General features: G+C 40.0%; 1 protein-coding gene across 1 annotated transcript; it reads right to left on the bottom strand.

Annotated features, from left to right (window-relative positions):
- Positions 1-8908: 8908 nt before the first annotated feature.
- Positions 8909-10107, bottom strand: LOC107047943. The gene is made up of 3 exons (XM_015270870.1): positions 9715-10107; positions 9005-9539; positions 8909-8928 (listed from the first exon to the last, which is right to left on the bottom strand). Exons 1-3 carry the CDS (start codon positions 10105-10107, stop codon positions 8909-8911), a joined length of 948 nt encoding a protein of 315 aa, XP_015126356.1.
- Between the last annotated feature and the right edge of the window lie 1644 nt (positions 10108-11751).

Genomic DNA, 11751 nt, shown 5'->3' with positions numbered 1-11751 from the left:
CACGAATCGCTCTTTTTCAAATCCCCGCGGTTGTTCCTCAAACAACCACAACATGTGGAGTAATTCTTCAGGTAACCAAAGCAGGATTCCTTGTTTCAAATGCGGAAAATCTGGTAATAACGCGAATAAATACCTCACTCTTGACAACGAAACATGACAGAACAATCAACAAAACCACAATCAACAAAATCAAGGACATCACCAGCATAATTATCAACAAAATACTCGTCAAAACAACAATTCGTCATATCGATTCCACCCTTACCAGAATTTTCAAAACGGAAATCATAATTACTGGTGGAATCGTCTTGGCAACAATAAAAACAACAACCGCAGTCAAAATCAAATGAATTCCTCAAGAAATTCCACGAATTCGGAAAACTAAGTAGAGTCAATTCGTTGGGGCACGGATTGATTCTTCCAAATCATATCTTTACTAGATGTTCTCAAGTCTCGGTTGGAAATGAAGAATTAATTTTAGATTTAAAAATGCATGGGAAAATTAATGAAAACCCTTGAACATTTCTTGAAAATTAGGCGTCATTTTTGCAAATATTACTGACCAGTGCATCCTCGGTTTGGATTTCCTCGATAAAACAGGAGTATTGAAAGAATTCCAATCGCTACTCAATCGAAATTTCAACATTACCGACAAAAATAAAATGGTTTCTGTGAAGCAGACAATTTCTTCACAGATTTCTTTAAATATTTTCATTTCTTCGGACCTCATTCCTGGTCATTTCACAAAAATTTTTGAGAATTCATGCGAACTTTTGAGTGAAGAAGAATGGCAACAACTTGCTCAACTTCTCAGATATTTTCAATCTTTCAATCAGTTTCTCTAAAGACGCAACCGACTTAGGCAGGTATGCAAAGACCATCGGATCATCATTAAAAATTCCCCACCAATTAAACAACCCGTTAGTCCGATACCGTTCCATTACCGAGATGAAGTTACTAAATTACTCGAAGAAATGAAAAATCAAAGAGTTATTGAACCAAGCCGCAGCCCATGGTGTTCTTCAGTGGTTTTTCCACAAAAAAGACGGTTCTCTTCGGTTTTGCGTTGATCTTCAGTCAGTTAATAACGTAACCAAGAAAGACGCAATGCCCATTCAAAATCCGAAGGACAATTTCAATGTCAGTGCTGAGTCAAAGTGGTTCTCAACTATCGATTTGAAATCCGGCTATTGGCAAATTGAATTAGACCCCAAAGATAAAGAAAAGACTGCTTTTGCGTTGGGAAACGAGCTTTGACAATTTAGAGTTCTTGCTTTTGGACTTTGCAACGCACCGGCAACATTGATTAGAATTATGAATGAAGTACTTGATGGTCTCATCGGAAAAATTTGTAGCGTTCATTTCGATGACATTATTGTCTTCGGAAAAAATTGTCCGGACCACTTACGAAATCTTCGTTCAGTTCGTTCAGTTCTTTCTCGATTGGCTACCGCTAACTTGAAAGCAAATACTAAGAAGTGTCTCCTATTCAAACACGAAGTTCCTCATTTGGGTCACATCATTTCCTCGGAAGAAATTGCTTGTCTTACTGAAAAGATTTCGACTATTTTAGAGTAGCCAATTCCACAATCAAAACAGGAAGTCAAGAGTTTCTTAGGGTTATGCTCTTCTTATCGAGAGTATGTAAAGGGATTTGCTTCAATCGCTAAATCCTTACATTCATCACCGGAAGATAAAGTCATTGATTACTGGTCACAGGAAGCTCAACAGAGTTTCGAACAACTTAAAATTTGTCTCACCACTCCCCCTAGTCTCTCAGTGCCGCTTCTAGGGAACGATTTTATTCTTGACACAGATGCTTCTGCCACAGCCATGAGGGCGATACTTGCTCAACTTCAGAACGGAAAAGAGAAAGTTATTGCATATTTTAGTAAATGTTTCAACAAGGCAGAAAAGAACTATTGTGTCAGCCGTCGCGAACTCCTTGGTGTTGTCAAATCAGTTGAGAATTTCAGCTACCACTTGTTAGGGAGGAAATTTATTGTCAGAACTGATCATGCCGCTCTACAATGGCTTCTCTCGTTCAAGAACCCTCAAGGAATCGTGTTTCATTGGCTAGAATCCCTCTCTAAATTTGATTTCGTTCCCACTTACAGACCAGGTCATCTCTATAACAACGCTGATAGTTTGTCTCGTCGTCCTTGCACTTGTAAGAAGTGTGAGAGATTCAACTCTTTGGAAGAAGCGTTCAAAAAAAGAATCCGTTGAACAATCTGTTCTACTAATGAAGTTTTCAACTGGAAACAACTCCAATCTAGCGATCCAACTCTTAATATCATAATTCAATTCAAGAGCAGGAATGAACGCTTTGAGTGGCGTGAAGTCTCCCATCTAGGTTCGGACATTAAAATCTACTTATTACATTGGGATTCTCTTGAGTTGAAAGATGGAATTCTATTTCGTCAATGGGAATCAGCCAATCAAACGAAACTCATCTATCAAATCGTGGTTCCTCGAACTCCTACAACAGAAATCTTGAGACTCTCTCACTCTTCACCAGTAGGAAGTCATTTCCGAGTAAACAAGATGCTTGACAATTTTCGTAAACGGTTTTTTTAGGCTAGCTGCAAATTCGACGTTGAAAAGTGGTGTAAATCATGCTCAATCTGTTTTAGTCGAGATGGCCCACATCACAAAAATCGATTTAAAGGGGAACTCCAAATCTTTAACGTTGGGTTTCCTTTTGAAAGAATCGCCGTAGACATTTTGGGTCCATTACCCGTAACGAATAGTGGAAACCGCTGTGTTCTGATGGTCACTGATCATTTTTCACGGTGGCCTGAAGCTATCCCTCTCCCAAATCATCAAGCAACTACACCGGCAGAAGCACTCGTGGTCCATGTGATTTCTCATTTCGGAATCTCTCTTAAAATTCATTCGGACCAAGGAAGAGACTTTGACGCAAAAATTTTCACTCTTGTTATGAATCTCCTCGGAGTTCATAAAACAAGGACAACTCCGCTTCACCCTCAATCAAATGGAATGGTTCAACGCTTGAATAGAACTCTTTTGAATTATCTCGCAAAGTTCATCAACGATAACCAGAAATATTGGGACAAATGGCTTCCCCTCTTTCTAATGGCTTATCTTTCGTCCAAACACCAGACCACAGAGTTCTCTCCTGGAATGATTATATTTGTAGAGAAATGCGACTCCCACTCAAATGGAATGTGAGATTCACACCAATGTGAATGGTGACATAAACACCGCAACTTATGTTGATCAACTCTCGGATCAACTCATTGATATTCACCAGAGGGTAAGGGACAACTGGTCACTTGAAAGCAACAAAATGAAGTCTCGTTTCGATTTGAAAGTTCATATGATATATTTTAAACCTGGACAAAAAGTTTGCCTCTTTGCCCCCAAAAGACTTAAAAGACAATGTCCAAAGATCCGGCGAGACTGGGAAAAGACTTACGTAATTCGGTCAAAATTAAATGACGTGGTTTACCGAATTCAGAAATTTTCGAAAGGAAAATTCAAGGTTGTCCATGTTAATCGTCTCTGGCGATTGGAAGAATAAAAAACTCTTGATCAATTTTTTTTTAGCTTTGTCAGTAGTTGACTGGTTAATTTAAAAAAAATACAAGTTATTTCCAGTGGTTAACTGGATGATGATTATTGTTAAAAATTTCCCAGTGGTCAACTGATCAAAAAAAAAAAGTTACTCCCAGTAGTTAACTGGTTGATTAAAAAAAAAAAAGTTATGCCCACTGGTTAACTGATTGACTTTTTGAGGGGCTCATGAATTGTAATATCTTCTTGTAACGGCTCCAAAAATTTCCAATTACTTGAATTTTTCTTAAAAATTATTATTTTAAAAAAGGGAGGAGTAGTAGTACAAATTGAGAGTAGAAATTTCAGTAGTTGCTTGAAGCTTTGTAGATAATTCTATTGTTTATTTTAATGTTAATGCAAAGATTTCCTCTTCATTGGGATTATAGATCCAGCGATCCAGGAACCAGAAAATCCCAATAGATTTTTTTTTGATCAAATTGTCCCATGAAAGTACAAGAATGATGTATGAAAATTACAGTTCAAAATGTATACGTAGAATGAAATCACGAAACTTCACAATTTGTTTATATCGACTCAAACATGTATGATTGTGACGGTTTGTTTCTTCAGTGACGATTTCTGGGAGGTTTTAGCTGAAGAAACACCTGGAGCCCTCCCTATGTGAGATCTTATATCTTTCTTTTTTTTAAATCTCTGATGTTTACTCCGGAGATATTGTTGAAGGATACAATATCTCAAATAGCTCCAGTGGTTGTCGGAGCGACAACCTGTTGTGGAGGGGGAGTAGTGTAGCGTATTCCCCCCTCCTAATATTTTAATTGTAAATGGAGGAGGTCATCACGTCTTGGGAGCGATGGTCAGATAAAAGAAGAGAGGATAGTAATTATGTTCAAGCCTTCTCCTACAGCAGAAGAAGAAAGTTCTTGTTTGTAAATAAATCGCCCTTTTGAATACTTGTGAATCCTTTCTTTATTTCTTAAAAGTAACAATATTATTAAAAGGGTGTCTTGAGTTTGTTATCTGTAAACCTACAACTTTTTTTAGATATCTATATAATCACCGATGCCAAAAGAAAAATCAAATGAAATTCTCTCGGATTCCACAGTGTCAAATTAAAACATATAAAGTTAAACTTACAGTCCATTCTGTACTCGCGGTGAAGAGAATCAAGCGTTGCTACCATTACTGCCTGGCCGTTGATTATAGACCTCCAAGTTTCGAAGCAGTAGGAGTACCCTTCGGGTTCATCTCCATCACCGGGGAACTCATAAACCTGCAGATTGTCGTCAGCACCATGCACTTGGCACTGTAGTCTGGTATTATCTTGGGAGATGTTTGTCGTGAACTCCATGATGACGTCCAAAGAGTCATATGTCCTCATTTGCGTAGCTTTTTTTAGATTCACTGGTGAAACGAAAAAAAGTTCACCTATAAATTATTAAACAAACGGATTGATAAATTCCCATATTCCAATGGAGACGGAAAAGATAGACCGTGTCCAGTCTCTCCCAATAGTAAAAAAATCAGCGGTGGTATTTGGAAATTGTGGAATTTTTTTAGGTTGCTACCCCTTATGATTTCGGACAAAATTTGCGATCCGAATGATAAAGATTGGCGTGCAATAATATTGTTAACGGAAATAATAGAAATAGTGATTGCGCCCGAGATTAATAAAGTTTGTGTATTGTATTTAGAGCAATTAATAGCGGAGTACATGGACTTGTGTAAACAATTCCCGCAGAAGCTCCATCCGAAGCATCATTATTTGTAACATTATCCATGGTTAATTTTGCGATTCGGACCATTAATGAAATGTTGGACCATGCGATTCGAGAGTAAATACCGTTGTTTCAAGGACTTATTCCGCAAGTGAAAAAATATTAATAATGTAACAAAGACAGCGAGTATTAAACACGAATTACACCAGAGTTACTTGCGTATGGGGGGCGACATACGTAATCAAGTAACACCCGAAAATGGAATTGTTTTTAATCCCGTTCGTTATAACCAGTCCATTCAAAATCTCATAAAAAACTACAACGCCTCACGAGCAATTATGGAATGGTGTAGCGTTGTGATTAAGGGAATCCAATATGAAAGGGGCGATATGCTATTTATCTGTCAAACTGCATACAACTGTGAGCGAGCGATATTTGTGATGTGAGCGTTGGTAGGATCGTTGTCATTATGAATTCTGGAATAACTGACGACGTTTACTTTGTTGTGGAGAAATTAGAGACTAGGTTCATTCCTCTCCTCAGAAGTTATGATTTAGGGAGCATCACCGGCTATGAGCTGATATGTCACGATTCCTTGATTAGCAATGAAAAATTGACCCCCTAAATAATTAACGGCAATTGCTACATAAAGACGCACTTCGGTCTAGTTAAAAAAAGCCTATAAGCAAATCAATAATTCAATCGTGTGCAATATTTCCTGATAATCTAACACAATCCTAAACTCAGAATGGCACTCACCTTCTTCATTGTATTCTCCTTTTCCACCATAGAGAGTGCCCGGGGCGTGAGAATGGGACTATTCAAAGTTATAGTATATGGTAAGTCAACAAGGAAGGCTGTTTGTACAGAGACTCCTACTGAAGTGATCTCCAAATCTCTAGAAAAATTTGATGAATGCTAATACCACGTTGTATTGGAAGATGGTGGCACGAAAATCGATGATGACGAAGTACTGGACGAACTGGCGGAGAATTCTTCTACACATATTCGCCTTATGTTATTACCTGAAGGTGTTTCGTATGAAGCAACGAAACCGTCCTGATCTACATCGCTTGGTAAGTTATATAGAATTTTTTTTTTGCCAGGGCTAAACCCAAAAGTGTGAGCGCTGGTAGTGGAAGGGGCGGGAGAGGGTTACAGGGGCTTAAGCTGGGAGGAAAGAGAAATTAATAAAGTAAGAATGATGAAAAAAAGGAAATCAAATCAGAATAAATTAATAAAGTCCATTTTTATACTTTCGATTATTTTTCTCATCAGAATTTGAACCAATAGGAAGATACTATTCGACGTCTCGTGGTAGAGAGGGGGTAAAATTATTTCGATAATTTTTCGGTTATTTTTTCTTTTAATTCATATTTTTCGGTTAAACAGCGACCCTAATAAAAAAAAAATTTTTCTTGTATAATAAAAAAAAATTCTGACACAAATCTTGTTATCTAATCCGCAGAAATGTCAAATACTGCCTCCCTATCGGTTGAAATTCCGATGAAAAAATAATCAAGCCGGATGCCCCTCGTGCTTCAAAATCAGTCGAAAATTTTTCTCAAATTTTCCTACATAGAAATGAGGGGGCCAAGCTTCGGAAAAAATCCCGGGCGCTACGCGTTCGGGTTTTCTAAATTGCCAATCTTGCCCCGCTCATTGCTATGCAACAAAACTTTCGATAATTTTCGATAATTTTTGAGGCACTCGGGTCATGACGAACGATAGTAGAGCATTTTTCTCGGCAAGCAGTGATTTTGCTGATAAATGTCAAAAAACTTTTTTGCAGATGAGGAGAATCCCTACAGAAAAGGATTCTTGTGATTTTTTCCTAAGGTCACTCAATATCGTGATAATCCTGTAGTTAATTACCTGGATAAAGAGAAATTAAATTTAATTACATTTTTGGTACATTTCATATGAAAAAACCGTGAAAACAAATAATATGTGACAGAAGTACCATAATATGACAGTATATACCCTTATATTTCACTCTTATATGACTGTTGTATTTGAGCATGAGACTGGATAACTTAACTTTAAGGGGTTACTAACAATCTCAACTTCTGTTATTTAATTAGAAAAAACGATTAACTTTACACTGTTGACATTTAGCAGGTAACTTGATGAGACGTCCTCGCCGGTTAGACATGTTGTGGACAACCGTGTCTTGAGTGAGAGCGAGAGAGAAAGAATATCTACCTGCTGACTCTTACCTGACCGTTACCAGTCACGACTGGAAGTCACTGTGATGATGAGACAAGCCGGAGTTTAATTACCTCTTTAGAAAAATTAATCAGGATCATGATGTTTGGGATAAGGTATTAAAATATGCCGAAAATGTAACACGTAAAGGAAGAGAAAGAGACCAGTTACACCAATTAAATATTTTATTCAATTAAAGGTGACTCAATTTCGCGTACACCCAGGGTGAAAACCATCGGAGGAAAAATAGAAAGATAGATAAGTAGAGAAATAGGATAATGAAGGACATGGACACTTACAATTGGTTGATCGAAAAACAGGGGGATCGGAAGGGGTGCTCTGTGGTTGAGTTGAATCTGTCCGTTCTGTTGGGCTCTGCAGAAGCGTCCTCAGAGGTTGGTGAACCGTCGATTGATAGTTAATCCACTCGAGTAGACTGGAAAGCCGAAGGAATGGCCGATCTCGATGAACGGTGAAATAATAGAATATTATTTCCTCACGTTGGACCCTTAGACAGTTGACTCGTTCTGATGGAAAGGGACCACTACTTTGTACTGGGAGTATGAGTTTGAATAGTGATTCTGGAGACTTCTGGCTATGATTTCAAGGCTTTGAACTGATCTTTCGAGCTTCGGGCTACTAATTCTACCCTCCGAACTTCGAACTGATTTTTCCGCGTCGCGGCTCCCTTTTTATATTGAATCGAAAGTGTGTCATCAGGGGTGGAAGGTTCTAGAAGCTTTCCCCTTTTTTTACCATTGTCTTCTCCAGGTATCCGCCTAATTATTGGATTTCTTTGGATATTATTCAGAGATTGGTTGTGAAGTTTCTCCTATCCCTTCATGGAGCCCGTTGATTGGTGATTAGGTGACATTAAGCCTCCTCATTTTCCGTCTGAGCTTGCGTAGTTTTTCCCAAATTTTATGAAGGGAATAGTCGACTATCTGCTTTTCCTAATTGACGTGGGACACGCGAAGACCATCCTTCGTTCCGATCCCGTCCCTTGATAAAAGTCGTATCATGACTCGTGTTTATTTTCAGGCGTTTTTGCCTTAATTGAATAGACACTTCCGCCATATGGTCGTTGTCCAGCTACGTCACCCGCGAAACTTCTTAAGCGGTAATAGAATTATCCAAAATTCTCGTACGTACAGGGCACGTAACACTATCCAATGATCCTCATGCGTACGTAAGGTACGTAATAGACACGTCCGGTTTAGTCCCAACTCCTCGTACGTCTACTCCTTTTGGTTTTAGCGTAGATTGCTTCTCAGTCCTCAACTGAGAATTGTCTCTAGAATCCAAGGGATCATCTCCAGGAATGAAGAGAGAATCAAGTCCAGAAGTAGAGGAAGATCTATCTCCTACTGTATTGTCAGGGTCTTCAACTACTCCCTCTATCGTTGAAGGGTCCACCAATGGTTTGTTGGAGCGATGGTCTACTCCCAGCTCTTCTGACCTGTTAAATAACTCAAGACTTTCAGAATTCGAAATCTCGAGAGGATAGAGTTGTTGCAAAAGTCGAGTGAGCTTACCGGTGGCTGTCTTGAGCCTGACAACTCTCACTTCTCCATCTTTTCCAGGATAGAGCTGGATCACCTTAACCAAGGGCCAGTCTAGTCTCTTCTGGAGCTCGTTCCCGCAGAAAACTAGATCACCCACTTTGATCTGTTGAGAGAAATTGTTGTTGCCGGGTCTGCGTTGCAATTGTTTGAGATAATCGATGCGAAAACGTTGTCTCAAATGCTCTCGTAGTTGTTGTAGATAACGTTGTCTCCTGTTCATCGAATCAGCATCAACAGCATCGATATCTGGCACTCCAATTTCCCTCACCTCTTGCAGAAATAGACCACGCGAAAGGGGGTTAACTGGTGGGTTATCTTCTGCCAAGTATGTCAATGGTCGAGAGTTGATCACAGCCTCGCAGTCACATAACATAACCACGAGGTCCTCGTAAGCAAGTGAGGATTTCTTGAGTGTTCTCTTGAGAAGGTCTTTCATCAATCTTATCAATCTCTCCCAACAATCTCTCCACCATGGAGATGCTGGTAGATTGAACCTCCATTCAATCTTATTAATATAATAGATCCGTCATTAATCACCTTTTCCCAATGGATTTTCTAAAGATGCTAAAATTGGTAGCATTATCAGTATAAATGACAGCTTCCAGAAACTTCTCTGTCAACAACGAGGAAACCAGTTCCAAATGAACAGCTCTGTATACTGCACGCGTGAATAAACAGACCCAGGCCTTGGTCCCATCCCTCAAGAACATGGGGCCAGAAAAATCCACCCCAACAATCTCGGAGACTCGAGCATCTCTGACACGATTTTCAGGAAGACCTGAGGGCTTGGGTTGCATCTTCTTGGTATTGTGACGCCTACATGTAACACAATACTGAACTATGGCTCGTACAGACTTTCTACACTGGAGAATCCAAAATCTCTCTCTGAGCACATTAATCACTGTGTCTATAGGTGCATGGAGCATCTTGCGGTGTTTATACTCTATGAGCTTCGTCACCAATGCATGGTTAGGGTTCAGTATAATCGGGCGACGGAATCCAACGGTGTCTTTTGGATTTTCCATAGGACTCTTGAGTCTCAGCAGATCATATTTGTCTCTTATTATCCACATATTACTCAATCGTTGATCTTTCATACCTGAGAAACTCTCCTATTGGACGAAACGCATCAGGATGATCTCAGCCAACTCTATTTCTTGTGCAGTCAACTCTCCCCGTTCTCTACTATCCTTTCCTCGTCGGGCATTATGTGAAAACCTCTGGATCCACCCTACTAGTTTCACGATGCTAGAGTACTTTGAAAATCTTTGAAGATACAAAGGGACGTCACACACCTGATCTGGAGTTACGTTACCGAGTACTTGATGCGAGACAGTAGGCTGCTTCTTAATCTTGCGAGATTTCGGGAGAGTTTTACGTAATTCACAGTTGATGAGCGTCTCATCTGCTTCTGGATTCGATGAAGGCCATTGATCTCGAGGGAGTGTTAGCCATTCAGGCCCCAGTAACCATTGAGACTGAACCAACTGACGTGAGTAGTATGGGAACTACTTTGGCGCCTCCCACCTAAAGTCGATATGGCCCCACCACCACACCTGCCAGAGTAGTACGGCTCCGACGTGTGTGAGCGGTGGGGTATAGCGTGGCTGCGGGTGCGTCACCCGGGCGCGTATCCCAATCCCGAGCGGTTTCGGGAAAACCGCTGGTCCCTCGGGTATGAAATTAAAATTTGGGAGTCAAAAATTTTACCCCCACCACCGCTTATAAGTATAGGACCCCACCACCACACCGATCGAAATAGCGCGGCTCCGACGTGTGTGCGCGGTGGGGTACAGCGTATACTGCGGGCGGTACCCCAACCCCGAGCGGTTTTGGGGGAACCGCTGGTCCCTCGGCCGCGATACTAAAATTTGGGGGTGAAAAATATTGATACACGTCACAAAAAAAAATACCCACTCTATCACACACACACACACAATAATGCAAATGTTTGATCACTAAAACAACACTTCTCGATAATTAAGATCTTGTCACGGCCGCGCTTCACTGAGGGCTGAAAAAATGATTATATGGTTTGGGGAGACAGCCGTTGAGTTGGTTACTCACCCTGGAAAAATGTGCTGGCCTTGCAGTTTTGCACGTGCACTCTGTGACATCTTCTCCACCGTAACCCACGCTAGCTCTCGAAGGTCAGACTAGCCGTCTCCACATGTGCTTACCTTGCAAATCTGACATCTGCAGAGACGAGTTGATACCATTCTCTTTCTTATAAGAATATTCTCATCATTTAAAATTACTAGATTTAATTTTAACAAATTTATTTCTCATCAAGTCGATGATTAACAATCGTTTAAAAATGAAAATAGTTATTTCCCATGGTTGATATATCTAAATACACAGAACCAAATTATTACAGTCTAAAAATAAAATCATATACATTATAATTGGTAATTATTGTGACACGGAGAGAGCTTGGGCATTTTTCGAGGCCTGCCGCGCCTCCTTTTCGGTGCATCCTCAGGTGTCACCGGCCACATCCTCTTCAAAGGCGGTGGTGAGAATGCACGCTCCCCCTCTAGCTTCTCTTCCAGAGCCCTGATGCATGACGCACACCTTTCCCTTGGTGCACACCACCTCAATTTTGGCAGTTTGGAGTTAAGAATCTGTTGCTTGGTTAGGCGTGGTATATATATATATATGGTTAGGCATGGTATATATATATATATATATATATATATATATATATATATATATAT

Source organism: Diachasma alloeum, unplaced genomic scaffold (assembly GCF_001412515.2).
Source record: "Diachasma alloeum isolate Michigan unplaced genomic scaffold, Dall2.0 Dall_scaffold_78912, whole genome shotgun sequence".
In the NCBI taxonomy this organism is placed as follows: domain Eukaryota; kingdom Metazoa; phylum Arthropoda; class Insecta; order Hymenoptera; family Braconidae; genus Diachasma; species Diachasma alloeum.
Note: the sequence above shows the minus strand (reverse complement) of the source record. Positions and strands in the feature narration are given on the sequence as shown.